Source organism: Columba livia, chromosome 1 (assembly GCF_036013475.1).
Source record: "Columba livia isolate bColLiv1 breed racing homer chromosome 1, bColLiv1.pat.W.v2, whole genome shotgun sequence".
NCBI classification, from domain to species: Eukaryota; Metazoa; Chordata; class Aves; order Columbiformes; family Columbidae; genus Columba; species Columba livia.
Genome location: NC_088602.1, coordinates 133,528,751 through 133,550,109, shown reverse-complemented (window position 1 = coordinate 133,550,109; position 21,359 = coordinate 133,528,751). Strand labels below are relative to the sequence as shown.

At 39.2% G+C, this 21,359-nt stretch overlaps 2 protein-coding genes across 12 annotated transcripts in view; both read left to right on the top strand.

Moving 5' to 3' along the window:
- LOC102084578 (solute carrier organic anion transporter family member 1A2) overlaps positions 1-9,151 on the top strand; it is a 51,480-nt gene extending 42,329 nt beyond the window's left edge. For all 5 annotated transcript variants that reach the window (XM_021289845.2, XM_005504088.3, XM_021289843.2 and 2 more), the window contains exons 11-15: positions 1,037-1,202; positions 2,256-2,440; positions 2,996-3,060; positions 3,615-3,732; positions 5,300-9,151. In XM_021289845.2, the coding sequence (XP_021145520.1) occupies positions 1,037-1,202; positions 2,256-2,440; positions 2,996-3,060; positions 3,615-3,732; positions 5,300-5,459 (694 nt within the window). In that variant the 3' untranslated portion in view covers positions 5,460-9,151. The remainder of the gene's footprint in view (positions 1-1,036; positions 1,203-2,255; positions 2,441-2,995; positions 3,061-3,614; positions 3,733-5,299) is intronic.
- Positions 9,152-9,290: 139 nt separating this feature from the next.
- LOC102085616 (solute carrier organic anion transporter family member 1C1) overlaps positions 9,291-21,359 on the top strand; it is a 41,986-nt gene continuing 29,917 nt past the window's right edge. For 4 of the 7 annotated variants that reach the window (XR_010466337.1, XM_065030966.1, XM_065030960.1 and 1 more), the window contains exons 1-3: positions 9,291-9,681; positions 13,159-13,243; positions 15,476-16,753. The gene's annotated coding sequence lies outside the window, so the exon portion shown is untranslated. Of the gene's footprint in view, positions 9,682-13,158; positions 13,244-15,475; positions 16,754-18,013; positions 19,188-21,359 lie in introns of those variants that run through there. The other 3 variants (XM_065030948.1, XM_065030953.1, XM_021289840.2) reach the window with 3 other exon arrangements.

Below are 21,359 nucleotides of genomic sequence, written 5' to 3'. Positions count from 1 at the left end.
ATATGCAGTGTGACGCTAATGGAATGGAATACTCCCATTGACCACTCTGGCTGTCAGTGAAGCTCTGCCTCGTCCATGCCCCCCTTCCCCGCTGCCTCACACCTGTGGGCAGAGCACTCCCAACCATTCTTGTCTCTCAGACCAGAACAACTAAAAACATTAACTCTGCCCAGGAGTGTTATCTCTTATTCTCAAACTAAGTCCAAACAATGATCATGCTAGCTATAAAAAAGAAAGTTTTCTAACTGCACGAAGGAAAGTTAACTAGATTTCAGTCAAACCAGCAACTGTTTTAAACAATAAAGTGTATTAAAAAAACATTAACATCAAGACTCATGCAATTGCATGTCCATATTAATTCTTTTACTCATCTAATCATATATTCAAGTCATGTAACTGAGGGTAAAAATAAAAAGTTGTTGATCAAGTTAGGCATACATGAATGCAAAATCAGAATTACAGAGGGACAAACCTCTTTATATCACACAGGTTTACTGGAATTTGATTGCCATCAAGTTATCAGAGGGTATTTCATCCACAGGTTCATGATTTGAAGGTTGCCATTAATCATTGGGAGGGATTGTGTGTTTATAAAATGCACATGTAGGTATAGATGTAATGCTTATAGACAATCAAGAACATACATGCAATAGATGTGAAAAATGCTGTAGGGTATGCATACCTATCTATGAATTGATAATATAAATATAATACAATATAATATAATATAATATAATATAATATAATATAATATAATATAATATAATATAATATAATATAATATAATATAATATAATATAATATAATATAATATAATATAATATAATATAATATAATATAATATAATATAATATAATATAATATAATATAATATAATATCCTGTAGAAAGATAGAAATTAATGACTCCAGGATAGGAGCATGTAGGATTAAGTCCTGGATCAACACTTGAGCTAGAGTAGAATCGTAAGCATTGCAAAGAGTTACTGTAGGTATTTCATTACTGAACTATTTATTCATCTTCTAAATCTATTTCAGAATAGAGCAAGTTTCATATGAAGAAATTACTCTACTTGCTGGCTGCAACAGGGATTGTGATTGTCCATTGAAAATATGGGACCCTGTTTGTGGCAACAATGGAATCACTTACGTATCACCTTGTCTTGCTGGGTGTAAAGCCTCAAGAGGAACTGGAAAAAGTATGGTAATGCATACATTTTACTGTGCCATAACTGTGAAATATGGTAGGTGAGAAATATCTATATCGATATAGGGTGGGAAACATCCATACGTATAAGGTGATAAACAGAGTTGGACAAATTCATTGAACGGCAACATAAATTCCAAACTAAATATGAAAATTAGTTTAAATCAAACAGTATAATGAAGAAGCCTCCTTTTCTTCTAATAATTAAAGGAATCTTAAAAGCTAAAATGGAGTGAGAAAGTCTTCTCAAGGTGTTGCCACTTGGTAACCTGAGTACACAAGAACATTTCAGCTGAAATGAAATTCTATAACATGGACTTAATGATTTCGTTTAACGTATAGATTTAAACAAGTAACCAGGTATTGTAGAACTTTTATGATCTTAATTAATAATACATTTTTCATTAAAAATTATAAGTTCTAATTAGACTGAAAATCATTAAAAATAATCAATTAAATAAAACCTCAAATTATACAGATTTGAGAAAGCCCCTGTACTTTACAAATATTTTAGAGAAATATTAGATGATAGTAAGAGCCAGACACTGATGCCCTTGTTCACCTTGACTTACATTTGAAAGCCCTTCTTCTGGCAATAGGCTCAATGATTTTATTAGAAGCATGTGTTTGAGTGAGAAAATTGCAACCCAGCCTCAACCAAACATCTCTGGTTTCTTCTCTTCCGGCATACGAAAGACCATACGCTAGATTATGAAGAGGTGGGTCAGGCCTATTGGCACTGGAAAGAGCACATATCAGGCTGAGTTGGGAAATATGAGGGTTCTCTTAATCACAGCTTCCGCAAAGATGCAGAAGCACAGCCCCAGCTGCATAACAGGATCACAGCTCCCTCCTGCTAACTCCATGTGTCTCATACAGGCAATGGTTGGACCTGTGTCTGGCAGACTGGGAGAGGGTCTGCAGTGCAGTGCTGCATGTGTGTAACATGCTCAAGTGCAGAAGAGAGTGAGCTAGGTGTCAACTGTGCGAGTTTCACACTCGGTCTGTGAGTTTTGACAAGTCTGTGTGATTAAAATACTCTTTTGACAGGTATTTGAAAACTGCACCTGTGTTGCAGCCTCAGGGTTTTCATCTCAAAATGTCTCTGCAGTTCTGGGCCAGTGTGATGGAGGAGAACACTGTGACAAGATGCTTCATTATTTTTTAATATTGTCATTAGTCTGCAGCTTCATTTATTCCTTAGCAGCCATGCCTGGGTACATGGTCTTAATAAGGTACAGTAAAATACTCTTAAGAAATCTACTGAACTTTTTATTCTGAAGTCAAACACCCACAGGAATTAAAAGTGTGTTAGTTTGTGTATCGAGGGAGGAAGAATAGAAAGATCTTATGTTATTTCTGTGTCGTGTTAAGGTTTAGTGTTGTGCCGGCTTCACAACCTGTTGTTACTTCTGGCTATCAGCTGTACTCTGAATTAGTGTAGGACTGCTGAGTCAGTGCACTGAGATATTGAGATGTGTGTGATACCCATGTGGTTTATTGATCCCATCAACATGATGTTGATTAAGACAGAACTGTCTTGCACTTTTTGCTGGCCCCAGTCCAAGTGAAACATACTGGGACAATAGCTTTTTCTTTTGTGATTTGGCAGTCTTAGTTAAGGAACTCCAGTAAACTTCGCCTAATGAGGATAATCAACTCTTTCAACCAGCACCCTAATTAGAATGGTTTGGGCCTATTGTGATTAAGAGTATGAAAAAAAAAAAAAGGTAAACATTTTGTTTTAATGTCACCTCTACTAATTTATGTACAATGTAATTATCATATAGGTCTCTAAAGCCTGAAGAAAAGTCATTTGGAGTGGGTATCCATGGACTAGCTTCAAGAGTATTTGGTAAGAAAAGCTCTAACGCACTTCAGAAGCACAGTTAGGTCTGATCTAGGGTTAGAAAAGGATCACATCAGGACTGTGGGTGTGGCACAGGAGTGCAATTCCACGGAGTGCCTTTGATCAGGAAGAATTTGGTGTTTTTTTACAGATCTAGGCATCATGACAAATTAGAATGGCTTTCAGTTTGCATTTTTTTATACTAGGTAATAGGGTGACTCTATCTGCTGTTTGACCGGCATTTCGCATTCCTTCACTCTTGTTATATGTTTATTGAACACAACACTCACTCTCACTGATGAAACATTGAATTTTGAATAGGAATCACAGTCCATATTGTAGCATGTATATATCACTAAACAGGCAACAGGAAAGAAAATCTTTGTTGAGGGTAAGTGGATAAGGAAGAAGAGACAACATAAGAAATACAGAGAACCTGGTTCATGTTGCAAGAGGACAGGACAGATGGAGTAGGTGAGAAACAGCATAGGTTCTATTAGTGTATCTGCTAATTAGAAAAAGTACGCTATTCACAAAAATGTTGCTAATATCCTTTGTAGCTGGAATTCCATCTCCCATTTATTTTGGAGCTTTGATAGATACCACTTGCTTGAAGTGGGGTACCGTGACTTGTGGTGGAGAAGGAGCATGTAGGATGTATGATATTGTCACATACAGGTATATTTTCTACTTTATTTTCATTTCTCCTTCCTACTGTTCTATTACAAGCATAGAGATATAATTGTATGCGCTTTATCTTTTCCTAGTAGACAAACTGCTCCTGAGCTAGAAATTTGACACGACGCGTTGGCATTGGCCTTACTTGTCAAGTGCAATGTTTGCCACAGATGTTTGCCACAGAAATGTTTGGTGCCATAATTACATGCACTAGTGGCCTTTCATGAGAACAGACCTTAAAACATTGAATTCTGATTAAAAAAAAATTAAAGCAGTAAGCCCTTGTCAGAAAAATGTCAGAGGTTTAATGGCTGACTATGCAATATATTTGAGCAGAAAATCACAGTATCACAGTATCACAGTATGTTTGGGATTGGAAGGGACCTCAAAAGATCATCTAGTCCAATCCCCCTGCTGGAGCAGGAACGCCTAGATGAGGTCGCACAGGAACATGTCCAGGCGGGTTTTGAATGTCTCCAGGGAAGGAGACTCCACAACCTCCCTGGGCAGCCTGTTCCAGTGCTCTGGCACCCTCACTAAGAAGAGGTTTCTTCTCAAATTTAAGTGGAACCTCTTGTGTTCCAGCTTGATCCCATTACCCCTTGTCCTATCATTGTTTGCCACCTAGAAGAGCCCGGGTCCATCCTCATGGCACTCACCCTTTATATATTTATAAACATTAATGAGGTCCCCCCTTAGTCCCCTCTTCTCCAAACTAAAGAGACCCAGCTCCCTCAGCCTTTCTTCATAAGGGAGGTTCTCCACTCCCTTAATCATCTTCGTTGCCCTACGCTGGACCCTCTCCAGCAGTTCCCTGTCCTTCTTGGACTGAGGGGCCCAGAACTGGACACAATATTCCAGATGTGGTCTCACCAGGGCGGAGTAGAGGGGAAGGAGGACCTCTCTCGATCTACTAGCCACCCCCCTTCTAATACACCCCAGGATGCCATTGGCCTTCCTGGCCACAAGGGCACAGTGCTGGCTCATGGTCATCCTGTTGTCCACCAGGACCCCCAGGTCCCTTTCCTCTACAAATAGTACTTGAATTCAAATATAGGAGAAATTTATAGAGAAGATATGGTTACCTAAGTTGGAAATTGGCCTGGCATACTGTGCTTCATGCTTTTGTAGTCCTCCAAGGAGCACTGTGGCAATTTTCAACAGAAGTCTTGTTGAACTAATGGTTTTAGGCTGATATCTTTCAATACTGTGTTGAGGTTGGTTTGGAAGAAGAATCCTAGCTCATGAATGCCCAGAAGTTTTACTCAGGTGGTCTGAACTGCCCTTTTCAGAGCTGTCTCCTCCCCCTGAGGAGAAAGCCAGAAGGGTATCAGTTGGCTACCTTCACTGGCTAAATTAGTTGCCTGAACCTGAGTGTTGTAAATAGCCATTTCGCTGAACCTGACATATTCTCCATTCTCATATTAATTCCTCTTTTATGAGATCCAAAAGGATCAGGGCACAACCTTTAGAGCAGCTGGGCAACTGTCACGAAACAATGTATGCTGAATAGTTTTGATATTTTTAAATTAATTATAAATTTAATGACGCTCATCCTTTATTTCAGGTGGCTCTATCTTGGCCTGCCAGCAGTATTACGTGGAGTGTCCTATATACCAAGTGCACTAGTTCTCCTAATTTTAAAGAAGAAACTTAAATCTGAAAAACAAGTCTTATTGAATGCACCAGTAGAAATGCAGAATAAAGTAGAAGAAGCATTGAAATAGCGTTTCAAAGCAGGACATATTGTGAAAAATCCTTGCAGTATAAATTTTGGATATATCCTTGTGAAAGATTTCATACTTTAGGTAGTGAACACTTAGAGATTAATAGAATTACATCTAGTTGTACCCTAATTATATTATATAAGTATCAGTTCATAAACAGAGGTTATAGGAAAAATATGTTTGGTGCAAAACAACAAGGAGTAGACATATGAAAACTTATGACATGATGGGTTTGAGTTGTCTGAGCAAAGGTCTATGAAGAAGAAACATACGTTTTCAGTCCTGGTTTCACTGAAGATAGGGCGAGTTTTGCAACTGGCTACAGTGATGACAGATTTCAAGCTGGAATTCTCCAATGGCTTCCACCATAGCATCTCTCATTGACTGTAGACAGGATTTGTAACTTCTTTGGGCCTGACTTTTCCATAACGTTATTTAATTATACTATTAGTCCTTTCAGGCAGGGGTTGTTTGTTATTTTGCACAGTGTAGATCAGGGATGTCAAACTCATTTTCACCAAGGACCACATCAGCCTCGTGGTTGCCTTCAAGGGGCTGAATGTAATTTTAGGACTGTATAAATGTAACTACTCCTACATGCCCTTTGAAGGCAACAACGAGGCTGATATGGCCCCCAGTGAAAATGAGTTTGACACCCCTGGTGTAGGTGGTCAATATATTGGCAGCCTGGTTTATGACATAGCCTGGGTGCTGTGGTAACAATAATAAATTTAAAACAAAAAAAAAAAAAAAAAAGGAAGAAAGAAAAAAAATTAAAAATGCATTATTATGGAAATGTTTTAAGGTGTAAATAGAGCGTGGAGAAGTATCAGGATTTGTTACTTCAGTTGCATTCACTCAAGAGGGGAATAACTCATACATTGAGCATGATAGAATTATACTTGTGAGCATTTTGCCCATCATATTGCTGTCTGCTAAATTGTATACCTTCTCATGTCTTGTCAAATTATTTCTGAATGGTACATAACCATAATCATCCATGTGCTCTTCCTGATCTTTGTCCAACTTTTATTTCTCTCAGACGTGATACTACAACGAATGTAGTATCCATTTGGGGTTTGCTGACAGTGAGCTGTTGCCCTAGGATGGCTTAAGTGTCTCAGGAAAAGACTCTGAATGTCTCAGGGAAAAAACAAAAACAAAACATGCAGAAGCCCCTGATGATAAGGGTATATGTCACACCAGGTGTATCTTTGTATCTTTGATTGAATATAGTGCATCCATGTTTAGCTTCTAGACTGGAACTGCCTTGTATTTAGGTCTGTCTGCAGGTGACCATGCAATAACTTCTCAAGCCCTTTAATTACAGCTGTTGGAAATAATAAAAAAACAACCCTCCTGATTATTACTCCCTTCTGCATAAGGAATGAAGGGAGCTTCTGGAACTATATTATAGACCAATGCTCCAGCACTTACAGATGTTTCCTACCCATTTAATCTGTATGATGCAGACCTACTCCTGTTTTATCCATCTGAGACCTTCTGCAGCTATGGAAAAAAGGGAAGGATATTTCCCTAAAGTAGTTACATTAGTTAAGTTATATTCTGTTTTACTTTAAGGTGTCTTAGTAACACCTTATGTGTATATGCTTGGATTTGCTTCCTGCCACCATGAAATCAATGACAAAAGATCCATTTCTTCCCACATTGTAGGAACTCAGCTCCAGAATTTAAAGTTTTTTCAAATACAGGAGATCCTTACAATTAGTTCTTTTGAAAAGATATGTTACAGTCCCTTCCTCCCTTTGCACTGGATGATAGAGCTGAACAGGTATAAAGTGAGGAAGGGGAATAAAACAATCAGCAAACATGATGCAGTTTGTGTCAGAGCAGAGCAGAGAGTGCAGTTCTCTATGAAGTGACAGGTTTTCCAGAAGTTCCGTGAACATTTGAAGCACAGCTGATTTTCAGCATTGTTCTTCCTACCATGGGCCACTTACTGAAAGCCATCATTCTTCCTTGAAGGTATTATATTCTTCCAAAGCTAGAGTTAAAATCTTTTGCAGGCATTTAGTCACAGTTTGGTGCCAAGGTAACCTGGGAAATGTGACAAGTTACAGTGCACTTAAGTTTCACAGCTGTAGGAAACAAAAGGGCTTTGTTAGGTAGGCAAATCTGTGCTGTTTAAATGGACCACTGCCAAACAGTAAGGTCTAGTTAACTTACTGTATTTTGAAATAGAAGGAAGCAGATAGGAAAGTTTCCAAGTTTAAATTTAGCATTTTAATAGATACTTTAACTTTCTTTTTAATTGTTCCAGTTCATCTGCTTCAGAATGTAGCAATGAAACAGACCACCTTCACCAGACACTTTTAAATCATTAGCCTGCTACTCAGTCTGTTTATCAACGTAGTGCTAGCTGGGTGATGGAATGGTAGAGAGGCTCCTTGGCATAAGCCTATGGTGGGAACATTGCTTCTCCAGAGCAAAACCAGGAAATGGAGAGTGCAGGTCATTCCAAAGTAATTGTCATAAAAGCTTTATGGTATGCCATGTCTGGTACAACAGACATTGCTGGGATTAGGTTGGGAGGTTAAAATAATACTTTTGGAGCTATTCCTTCAAATGTAAAGCCAAACTTTAGACTTGATCCTTCCAAGTTTTGACTATGCTGACCTTGATTCAGCAAAGCATTTAAGCATGTGCTTAACTTAAAAATGTGTGGTCTTAATGATGTTAATTGTTTAAGTAGATGACATGGGACATTTAAAGACTGAGCCCCAAACTGACCCTGTTGTCAGACTGACTTGAACAGAAGCTGCTTGCTGTGGGTTACAGTAGGTACTCAGATGATATTCCCCGTGCTTGAAAATCTGGGCTGATCCTGGCCTGATGTTTCAAGCACTGAGACTTGCAACAGCATTGTGGGTAGCACAAGCCACAAATCAAACAATGTCAATAGAGGTAACAGTAGGTGTAAAGTTTTTTATCAAGCAGTAGTATATGAATATTTGAGTACATTAAGTCCAATATAAAATTAATAAAAATGTGTGGTAAGTTTATTTTCTGAGTGTCTGAGAGCCAAGCATATGGTTATCATAATAAAATCAACCACGTTTCTTTGTCAATGAAGTTTGAACTCAGTAAAGGGTGCCCATGAGTTGAATTTTGGTCCTTAAGCCTACCAAGGGGGAAGCTAGGTGCTGGTGCCTGGATGTAGATGCTGCCAGACACTGAGATAAAAACACTTGGTGTTTTACTGGCAATGTGACCAGTGCAACCATCCTGAAGATATTTTAAAGGTAATGGTACTCAAACTGCGCACACGTCTTCATCTGGCATTTTGTACACAGTGCCTTTTGTAATGATACCTGATGCTCTATCGGATTTTTTTGACCATGGTCAGGTCCTGAGCCATCATTTTCAAAGAAATAAAAATAAAGCCTTCAGTATCTCATGGCAATGCTTTTTAAGAAGCACATCTGTGTGGTGGTTGTATGTGGGGCTTTGTTTGTTTTTACTATTTACATTATTTTTCCTGTATCAACTTTTAATTTCATCATCTACTTTCTTTCCAAGTCTGTTGATATTTTACAAGTAATTATTAGCAGTTTTATGTAAATCCTAAGAAATTTTGGGTCTTGTATAAACTCCATTGTCTACCTACTGCTTCTCACTTTTAAGGATTGAAACCTATTATTGATGCACGATTAAAAACTTCTTATTATGCATATTGTTCGAGCTATGATTTTTTTTTTTTTTTTTTTGCAGGAAATTACTCATTTGGGAGGAAAAAATGTTGCCTGGCAAGTTGATTTTAATCAGTGGGTATAAGGGAAGGTGTGCTGACCAAAGCTGCATCATTACACAAGGATTTGGCTGAGGGTGTAACTGTCTGATTTATGATAAGGATGCTGGCTTTTTGTTTGTGATACAAACATTCTATGTTAACGTGTATAGCTCTGAACACATGAGCATTACAGTTTTGAACAAGTATCATGGGCAGTTCACTTTTTTTTTCAGCCTTTTCAATTTTTCAATTACGGTGAACAGAAGGCTGATTCTGTATCTGTATTCTGTATCCATGTTCTGTATTCTGTCTCAAGTTGAGTTTTTGCAGGTAACTCCTCCCTACAGGCTCTTCTCATCCAATCAAGCCTCAGTGTACCAGGAGCTAATTCAGCCTGTGGATGTGGAGAGAGGAACATCATGAGCATACCTGGGATGGGATTTGGTATGCAAAAAAGCCAAATTGCTTTATGTAAGTTTGGTCATGCGATAAAAACTGGATATATCCAGCAACAAGTTCTTGGCTACTGCTGCTTTTTTTTTTACAGAATTGTTGTTAATCTTTTCCTTTCTTAGTAAGGCATAAAGTGTTCCCAGTTATGCTGCTTGGGATTTTGAACTTTCATTGTTTAGGACTTTCTCTGAGAATGTGGAAAATGACCAGGTAATTGCCACTCTCTCGCTTTGTTCGGGGAGTCAAGGGCACGGATTTCTTAAATCACAGGACAAAAAATAGTAGATCCCTTTAGAAGGTGAAATCTTAGGTGTCACAATGCCCAACTTACCTTCAAGAGGAGCCCATTGGGTAGCTCCATGCCAGAAGCAAGATGTGTACCTGTTTCTTTCCAAGAGAGGTACTTAGGGAGTGCAAACGTGGTTAGTTCAGGGCAGACATGCACACAACTGTAGGTGGCAGCTTGCTGGATCCTCATAGCTTGGGCAGTGTTTGAGGAAGGTCCCCACTTGCAGGGCAGAAAGCCAATTACAGGTGGAAAATGATGGTGTAAGAGAAAAAGTTCATTACAAAGATGTGGCTTCTATAAAAGGCCTTGAACCCCTGTGCTTGTGTAAAAGCTCCTTAGCTTATAATGTTATTATTTTAATGGTTCCAAAACAGGCTTTGAAAAAACCAAACTTCTCATTTGAGGTTAATGAAACACAAAGTTGTCCAGTTCATGCTGTACCTTTGCTGTTACTATTGTTTCAAGGCAGCTCTTTGGAAGGCCAGAGTGCAAGCAACTGCAGCTGTCTGGCACATGATGATTTTTTTCTTTTGTAGGTAGCAAACTAATCTCAAGAAAGCTTCTGTGTATAAAGGCTTAAGTTTCTGCAGAAATTTCCAGAATTTAAAAATATTCCAAGAGAGCATGATCCCTGCTTTTTTGCTTTTTTTTTTTTTTTCCCCCCCCATTCTGTACTTTTCTACCTCATACTTCATTATAACTCTGAATGTTTCTCCTGGTGAAACTGAGTAATAGGATAGCAGCATTTTCAATGTTGCTGCTGCTGCAGCTTTGTGACTTACTTCCTCCTGTGACCAGAAGCTTGCAGGATTATTCCTATAAAAGGTATATGTATATATATATATATATAAATACATAAGCATGCACACAGACACATAGACAACTTTTATTGTTTATGCTCTCAGTTATTTTTCAGGAATTACAATTTAACAGAGTTTGCTGAGGGAGTTCTCTTTTCATTTTACTTATTTATATGTAGGAGTCTGAAATGTTATCTTGGGTGCTAGAGAAGTTATTTCTAAGTTCAAATAAACCAAACACAAAACTACTCATTGTTTCCAACTTTCTCTGTTAATTTATCATGCTTTGTTTTCAGGTCAGACAAAGCCTGAGCAGTAGAGGTTGGATGTAGTTGAACTTTCCTCACAATCACAGACCTTTAGGTCCAGTTCAGTTTTTTCTTTTATTAGCAAAGGCTAATGTAGAGATGAGCTTAGATTTCTCCAAATCTTATTTCTGTATGAACGTTGTGAACTTGCTACCACACACTTCCATGGCAGCACAGAGTGATTTTGTTAAAAAAGAATTATGACTTCAGTAAATGTCTGGAGAGATGAAGAGTGTGGTAGGTGTGGGAAGCCTGTTTTGCTTCAGTACTACGGGCTGATAAATCCCCCCAAAAAATCCATATCACAAAGGAACCCTTCTGCCATATATTTAGGTGGCTTTAATACTGAGGGTGTGCTATTGCAATCATTTAGTGTAGCTGGTATAATTGATACCTTTTTTTACTCACACTTTTCTGATATGTGTGTTTTCACACAACTGGGTTACAGTTCAATCAGTCTTCCAGATGTGGAGATGACTAATAGGGAATTACTCTGTGAAATTCAGAGGCCTGAATGCCCAAAAATGACAGCTGAGCCATCAGTGCTCCAAACTCATTAAGCAATATCTTCTTGAATTAAAGCGACAGGAAGGTTAGTCTGGATATGCCTTCAGTTTAAAAAACAAAAGAGGCAGGAGAAGAGGTACCAGGACGGTCAGGAGGGATACAGATAACTCCAGGATATGCCGTGGCTCTCACTCAGCATTTACGCAGTACAGGATGACAGGCAGAAGATAGGAATTGCTGTAGGGATCAGACTGCAGGCAGTCAGTCATATGCCAGGGATTAATACCTGTGCAGAACATTTAGCAAGTGCAATGTATGCCGGAATAATCCCATAATCCAGACAACTCTACAGAAGGAAACATGCATCAGCCTAGAGGATTGTGCAAGTTATAATAATGTGCTTGACAACCTTTTTCTTTTTTGCTTTTGACTTTGTAACCAGGCACACACCTCTGTTCCTCACTAGAGGCTTAGGCAGATGCCAGCATGTCCTACAGGGAGATGGGTTGGCCTTGGTCCCCTCTGCAGCACCAGTGGGATCCTTCCATAGCTCCAGTGCAACCTGGGCTTTGCTTGAGACAAAAACCCTAGTTCTCAAAGGTTTTGGCTTGGCAGGTATCTCTGTGTCATAAAAAAGTGTGGCTTGTGGTAACTAGAAAGGGAGGGCAATAAGCAGAGGGTGCTATGGCTGACATCTGCACCATGGCAGCAGGAAGAGCATCTGGTGCATCTGGCTTGGGCGTAAACAATTGCACTGCAAGCTGCAAATGGGAATCCGTGGGATATCAAAGGGGGTTTAAACTACTGCCTGTTTAAACTTGTTCGTGCTGGATAACACAGGCAGTGATGGTGACTGAGCAGATGGGAATGATTTAGTGACCTAGACCTCTAATTCTAATCCTAACTGAGTAGGTTTAGCTCTTCTGATTTTATAAATGCACTATGGTAAATGAATTACATTCTCTACTGCCAATAAAATATTATTTCTTGGCACATATTTATTAATGTTTATCAAGTCTAATTCTAAAATATAGATGGCATGGCTTCCATTACTTCTTTGGGGATTGTTTTATACTCTGTTAATTTTACTGTCTTGGAATTTTTCCCAATATGTCAGAGATACCCTGTTGCATTAATTTGTTCTTTTAATATAGAGTTTCTAAACCAATTTCATATTCACTTTTTCTCATTGATGTTTTTACATTCTTCAGATACTTGTTTTTGTTAAGCTCCCTAAAGTAAGCCTGTACCTTCCTTGTATACTGAGCACCTTATAGTTTGTCCAAAGAATGCATAAAATTCATGTGATGCTCATCTAACAAACATCCTTTTGTTCTGAAAACTGGTTCTTGACTGACACACTGCTTTTTTTTTGCCTTGAAAGAAGTCTTCCAGTATTGATTTAACCAAGATCTTTCTACATTTTGATATTATACTGTGTGCATTTTTTGCCTTTGAGATTTTTCTAGAATTTGTGCCATTTACAAAATAGAAAGAAGAGATCAATTTTTTTTTAAAACTGTGTTGTCATTGGCACTGGCAAACTGAATGCCAGAAAGTAGTTTCAGGGACTTTTGTTTTTCCTTTTCAGCACCTCCAAAGCCAACAATAATATAACAGCAAAAAAAAAGAAGTATAGGTCACCGTGCCACTGCCTGGAGTGGAGCACGAAACTAGTGAGTATACTGCCTTTTTAACGTTTATGGTTATATCACTGATGTTCCCTATGACTGGTCTTACAGATTATAGAGGAAGATACCTTTACTTTCCTTAGCTGAGGAAAAATAATCCCACTGGATGTTTGCTGGAGATTATGCTGTACAGTCATTTTAGTGATAGTCCACAATACGCTTGCTTTAGATGCTCCTCATGTAAAAACCCAGCTCCCTTAAAACCAATTACTGCAACTAGTACTTTAAAAGTACTTAATGCATAATGTCATTAAACAGCAAAACTCTACATAAAATATTGTTTCCAAAAGCAGCTGTGAGAAAAACAGCCTTCCTTGGAACTGCAAGTGAGAAATACTGATCCAGGGAAAAAATAGGAAATGTTTTCCTAGAAGCTTCCCACATTTAGCACATTTTAAATGAAAGTAGAAAGTCTGAAAGTTTATTTTAATTACTTTTAAAACATCATTTAGTAGGACACACCTGCCCCTCTCAGGTTGCATAAGTAATTATAGTCTTTTATATGAAAGTGCTTTAAGGTTTCTTCATATTAAAAAAAGGTGGAGGCAAGTTTATAACAATGTAATGTACAAACAAATCAGTATTGAGATGTTCCTCCTACATTTCACACCAAAGAGAGTGAAAAGTATTTGAGAATAACTTTACAATACCACAAGTTATTAGTGTACTATGAATGTGAGAATTAGCTGGAATTTATATACCAACCACATTGTAAGATGAAAGTGGTGCAGGCACATCATAGTGCTCTGAAGAGCTCTTCTCATGCCTTTGGTCAAATTTGCTGGAATCCAGGGGATTTGCACTAGTTTTGCCAGCAGAGAAATTCTACTGTGCTTTTAGGTTACCACCCACAGGGAGATGGGATTGAAAAGGCACTCCATGTGCAGGCTTGTTACTGGAATTGCCCAGAATTAACTATTTACAAGTGCAGGGTTTCTCTCCTGAGCTCCTTGAATTCACTGTCCCTCTGCCCATGAATGCAGAACCACACTCCCCAGTCTGCTCCTTGGTACGTGGAGGCTCGTTCCTCCTTGCCCTCGGGCTCAGGTGCATTTCGCACTCCCACAGAGATGGCACAGGTAGTGGGCAGCTCCCACCTGGAGTTGGAGCTTAGAGGGGACAGCAGAGATCATGGCCTGAGAAACACATTGGTACTGGCATACTTTAAGTCAATTTATTTTGGGTTGTATTCCACCATAGAGTTACTTCTTTACTTTCTTTTAAAGCAAACTTTCTGCTGCACAAAGGCTGTGACCTTTAGGAGCCAAATTTCACCTTCAGTTTCTTAGGTTCATTTTTAATACAACTTTCACACAAAATACTTTTAAAAGGTGATTTCCAGTGGCCTGTATTGAATGTGGGCACCCTCTTCTGAAGGTTGTCAGTGACATTTAGACTTCTACTTTGCAGCTTTGAAAACATCCCCAGTATGTTTATTTGGGCTATCCCAAACATCTTGTCAAGTTTTACTTTTAAGCGTAGAGTGTAGCTAGACGATGATTCCTTTATTCAGGTTAAAATATTGATCCAGCATGTACTGGAGATTAAGCCATTGACAAAAAACTGTTTTTTTGACATACCTTTTTCTTTTTCAGAAGACTAATTAATTCAAGCACACATTATATCTAAGTTCAAAGGCACATACAGCCCATCTTAGCAAGAAATTATATGACTTAAAATAATTTTTTAATATCTCTTCCTCCAAGGTTAATAGTATTGATTCCCATATGAGCACACATGTAATATCTGACACAATTTGAAGAGATCAGTAACACTCCTCCTCTACTACTGCTATTATTTGAGGTTTGACATGTAAGTACTCAGTGCAGCCTCATCCTTGGGAAGAAAATTCCCTTACTGCAGAGTTAGATTGCACCAATTTTGCAGGAGACCTGTGAACAGTTGCCAAATCTAGTTCTACAAGAGAAAATTCTCATAGAAGAACACTCTGAAATGAGTGTACCAGTTCTATCTTTGTCTTTTATCAGTTCTCTTTGGGACCTAAGGAGCCTGAAATTACTAAAATAAGGTCATATGACATCTTAGCATAGCAACCCCAGATTCTCTGTGCACATTTCCAGAGATTAAAATCAGTGTCAAGAAAAAGGCTGAAAACCTTATGTACAAATCATGCTTCTAAAAGCGTTTTTCTTTTTGAGGCAGAGGATTAACATTTTTTTCCCCTCTTCTTTCACATGTTGTCCTTCCACACTTCAGCAACCTATCAGAATTCGTGTTCCTCTTCACTCCGCTACCACTTACTCCTGAGAAAGCCCACAATGTGACTTGCAGACTGACTCCCTGAGCCTTGGCCTTGGCGTCACATCAGCCCCGACACGGCACTGCCACGTGATCTTTTGGTTGCTGGCTTGACATTTGGGATTGTGCTGCTTCTGGCTGGGGCTCTGTTTGGCTTTAAAGCTCGATCAGCACAACCGAGTGCAACTAAAGCGATGACAAGCGGGTTCCCCTTGCACAACACTTCCTCCACTGATGAACGAGATGCAGCTCCCCACACGCAGCCTCCTGAGCGGGAGTTGCCACCTGGTTTACCTCTGCGTGGCAGGAGGCCAAGCCTAAAACATCTGCAGTTTCTTAAGTGGCTGCCAGACAAAACAACAACCTGGGGAAACAAGCTGGCTGAGCACGGGAATGTAAACCTGCTTGCTCTGAATGTCCTTACTTCTCCTCATCTGCGGAATATCATGCACCCAATTTGATGTGGTTCACAACACACTAGAGTGAGGATGTTGATGTGCAGCCAGCCAAGCGCATCACATCAGGGACACCGTGTCCTGCCTTGGGAGCATGGCTGGTGGTGCTACATAGCACAGCACCTGGTCGGGCTCGGGAGGCAGCTCCCTCCATTAGAGCCATTTGCAGGGGACTTTTGTACCCACCTCTGAGTGCCTGCTGCTGCCAGCCTGCCCCAGACAGACAGCATTGGGTCATGTGAGAATCAGGAACACGCTTCATCAGCAACAACAAACACATCCTTTTTGGTGACCTGCTCTCCTGTTTTTGAGTTTCCATGTTACCACAGGCTCCGAACAGGTTCCCTAGTGGGCAAGGCCAACCTACAGCCAGTTGTCAGGCTGGTGGCTGACACAACATCCCACGTTGTGGCTTGTGGAGAGGTGCTGATTGATGTGAGCTGCTGATGCTGCTCACTGCCAGCATGTGCAAGTGGGCTGGCTGGGATCCAGCAGCTGCAGTTTCCCTCCCCAGGACTGCCCTTCCATAGCAAGGGCCCTTTTCCTCATCTGTTAGCACCTGCCATATCACAACCAGGTTGCATGGACAGGCACGGTGGCAAATGCTGTTGCAGATACTGGAGGTCAGTTTGCAAAAGCTATGGAAGACAATTTTTATGGGAGCACTGAAAGCGTTTATGGTGGGATTCATCTCCCCTGACTTTTTGTTGTCAAAAGCTGATCTTGCTGGCTAGTCTTCTCTCAAAGCCATACCTGGAGCTCATTTCATCTCATATCTACAGTAAGTATCTAAAATAGACAAGACAACTCACACCTCTGGAAATGCTTCTTTTTCCTCCTTGAACTATAAAGAGAAACTGACTGTCTCATCTGGATGTGTCTGTACTGAATCCATGCAGTCCTGCTTCATAAATGTACCCTGTCATCTGTGTGCGACACTTAAAAGAAGTGTTATGCCCTCTCTAGATGAAACTCTTTGTATTCAACTTCAAAATACGTTTACAGAAGTGCTGATGGGATTTTTCTGGGTGTCTCATCTTGAGAACTGCACTCCACCTTCTTTCCTGATAGACAATGGGCTTGCAGTTACCTTTCCAACAGACTTCTGTTCTTCTACCTGGTGACAGGCTCACAGCAATGATAAATAGGGGACCCATTGCTAGTGTTCATACATGTTTTTCCTCAAACTTTGCACTATCATTATAGTTAAAAGTAGTCCAAATGCATGGTTTAATATGGGTAAATTTGAAATTATCAGATCAAGCAAATTCTGATTTATTCTGGTGATATTCTGGTGAATGAATCTAAGCATTTGAAAGATTTTATTTTAAATAATAATTAAGATGTTAAGAACTAAGCAAAGATAACTCTTTTTCGCTGAAGTAAAAGTATGAGAAGGATCAGTTCCTCTGAAGAACAGGTTAGATTGCATTTCCTGTATTCTGAGTTATTTTAAGAGAGAGTTTCAATAGGTATGTTTTTCCCTTGTGTTAAAACTAAACTAATGAAAAAACAAGTTAGCATTTAAAGACTAATGCAGGAACATTGCAGTTAAAACCATTGCAGAAAATAGCATTTTTCTGTGTTGCTTATGTTCTTACTAAATGGTAGAAGTGAGCTGTGTTTTGATTTTCTTACTGAGCATCTGGTGACAGGATAGAGTCCTGCTGGCAAAATGGAAGAACTGAAACTTTAAATGAAGAGTATTAATGAAAAAATATACAATCATCACAGTAAGATGTGCAAAATTCCATCAAGCAAAATCCAATAGAGAGTGTGAATATGGCAGATAAAATGATCATCTGCAGTTAACTACCAGGCTTCAGTGGAATGTGAGAACTTCTATGTTTATGGACTTAGCAAGTTTACTATTTCTTTCAGATTTCACGACTAAATAATACATTTCCATGTATTTCATTGAGTTAATTTAATCTTTAGCAAATCTCTTAATGTATTTTTATACAGAAAAAGCTAATCAAGACTTTTAATACCAACTTTGTCAAAGTTTGAATTTCAGTTTACCTATCACTTGGAAGAAAGGATGTTGGAACAATGCTTTTTGTTTCCAGGGTTCCTGAAGTTGAGTCGTAAAACTCTTTTTTTCTATATTTAGAAATCAGTAGAATGGTCCTTTAATTATACTTGAGTCTGATTTTGTAATGCTAGTTTCTGCAAAAGCGAGCACTGTGCTGTTACAGGCAACCAAATGACCAAAACCTTTTATTGAGACTCTTGATAATGCCTGGAATGACTTCTATGTCAGAATCTTCCCTTGCACTGGGGAGTTCTGCTCTAGAGAGGACACAGATTAAGTAGGTTTGCACTCTGTATGTGCCCTGTTAGATGTTAGAGCTGATTTTCTACTTGTGGTTCATTAGGTCATGAGAGCTGGGCTAGCTGTGGGTAATAGGTTCACTCTTTTTGTTTGGCCCATCAGTAGTCAGCTTGGAGGGATGGCTGTGTCATCCCAGATCTATTGGCACCTGCAGGAACTGCTTGCAGTTGTGTTAAATAATTCTGATTTATAACAGGCAGAGGGTCTGATGGAGGCTGTGATTTCCTGAGGGCATCTGCTTCTCTTTAGGTCTCCACAAGGTTAGCCCTCTTGCACCTCTGCATTGGGGTTGTGACACAGAGGACCCTGGCAGATATCAATACACAATTCATGCCCTTTGAGGAGCTAGACCATCCCTCAGTATCTTTACTGACCCTCATCAAAGGTACCAAGAAGTTCAAGTTACTGAGGTTGCAGGTAAAATGCTTGGAAAAACTGAGCCTGCCCTCTCAGGGGTCTTTTACATGAGCTGAATCACTCCATGGCTGTTGGGTGGATGGTAGTGAGTGCCCTTTGGAAAGGTGCTTAAAGCAGCTTTAGTTTTCAGACTTTAAGGAAAAAAAAAAAAAAGAGAAAAAAAGAAAGAATGAAAAAAAACAAGTTGTTCCTTCCGGGAGAGGCTGGCACCACTAGCAGGCTGGCAGGTAGGCTGCCAAAATAACACCACTAGAAACCTGCCTTCTTTTGCAAAGCTTTTGTATCAGTGATTGTGGGAAAGTTTTGCAATCGCCATAAGAAGGAAATTCAAGGTTTAAAAAAATGCGGTGGAGTGCTCCACTTCTTGGAGTAGGTAGCACTTTTGCTGTGACGTTGTGCTGGCTTCAAGCCTGAAAGCCTTTGGGCACGGGAAAGAAACCGCCTGACACCGCAGTGACACAAAGTAAGTTCTCTCTCTCTGCCTCTCGCTGTGTCTCCCTGCTCTACCTTCCTGCTTCTTTCCATTTGTTTCTTAGTTTTTTTGTTGGTTCAATTTTTAGGTGCTAGTGCAGGACAGACTAGGCTTTGTGTACATCTCAGTGTCACTAAACTTGAAAGAGTTTATGTAAAGTACAAAGGTACAATTCTGCAAATTAGGTATTTTTTTAAGGGATAAGAACTGTGGACAGTGGGATGCTTTGTCCCTCTGTACAAAAACTATTAGTTACCATTACTTCATTTTTTTTAATGGTCATAAATGAAATCTTGTATTATTTTTCTTGCTTCATGTATTTTTAAATACGACTGGTGTCAATGATTTGCTGGTTTGCCAAAGTTCAGATTTTTGTAGAGTGGTTATGGAAAATGTTGTTGTTTCATTAGGCACAAGATAAGTGTTTATACAATTTAACATTTTCTATAAGTTTAAGGTAGATAATTAACCCGGCAGCATAACATTAAATATTGTGAAAAGAAAACCATGTCACTGATTTAAATACTGTTTATTTAACAGAGTCCGATGTTTCACAGAGTTAATCCTCAAAAAAATACAAATCAATAAAGAATATATTTGCTTTAGAGAACTCTTTCAGCTCCCATCCTGTAAAGATTTGAGTAGATCAGAATTCGCTGTAATTTGTTTATGTATAACTTCTTTTTTTCATTTTTTTTTTATTTGTGACCTGCTGAAGGTGATCTAAGGAAGATTAGGTCCCTTTAGAAATTTCTTATGTGGATCAATCTGAAATATATGTGTTTGCTTTTCACAGTAAATTTTGGTGGATCCTACTGGAGTAGGATTTGGAACTAAAAACTACAGAATAAACGTTAGAGTGCTTATGAGGCTTTATTTCTCTTTATTACACATTAGACCCTATCACAATCATTAGGAATAACTTTGGGGGAGCTGTTTGGTGGTTAGAAGAGTGTTGTCCTTTCTGGGCATGGGTGGATGTTTCTCAGGCAGTCCAGGTTGCTCCTGGGCATCTCGCTTGGGAGAAATGAGTTCTCCAGTGGAACTGAGCAACATCTGTGGGTTAGCCCAGGACCCTGCTACAGCCCCTGGTGTTGAAAATCTCTTGCGATACTTAAATGGCTTCTGCTCATGGGTCAGCAGGAAGGTAACTTCGAGAAGTTCCTGGAGGAATTAAACAAATTGGGATACCTAAGATCCCAGTGTTTTGGGGTGGAAATGTTACAGGCCAATTTCTTGGCCTAAGTTCTACTATATTCCTTTAATACATGTGCCAGTGTATATCAGAGCTAACTCATTGATTTCAGTACTACTGCACCAGTTTTCCAGCAGAGGAACTTGGCAATAGCTCTTTTTGACTTGTTGTTATTCCAGATCTCTCTCTATTAGCTGTTTTCCCCAATCAGCTTCATCTACATCAACTAGAGTAGCTGACTCCTTATATTAGAGACAATTTTAAAATGGAGAACTTTGGCAGCCACATTAAGATAGCTGCATATTTCATCTGTCTTGCAGGAACCTGTGCAGACTTGTGGACTTAAAGATAGTAATTATTTGTTTCTTTAAATCAGTGCCCTCTTTTTCCCTAATACACCTTAACCTACTGTATCTCTCCCTCTATTTTCTCCTCAGTCATCATTTGTGGTCCAATTCTACAAATGTTTATAGAATAAATAACGTTACTCACAGGAATGTTGACAGAATGGTACAGAGTAGTGTCCAATATTTCTGCGAATTCATAGATTACACAGAGAAAATCCTCGTAAATATAACATATTACCAGGATCCTATTGGATCATAGCAAAGATCCATCTAGCCTTGAACAGTGATCAAAAGTGGATATTTAAAAAAGAATATAAGAATTTATTCAAACATGGTGAAGATGTTTCTCTGACACACTGTCTTAGCCTCCAGCTTCCTAGGGACTTTGGTTCTCTACAAAGATTTCTAAAAACTGTCAGCACATTGCCTCTAGATTTTCCCTCTATCAAAGAAGGCCCTGAAGTCCTTTAGAAAGCAGATTTCACAAAGAAAGTGCACCAGTACTTAACTCATTACAATGATACTTTGAACACGTCAACATCCTTCCTGAGAAAAGGCGTAGACATCTCAAGTAGTGTCTCACCATGCAGTATGTCTGAAAAACATTGAAACCTTTATTCT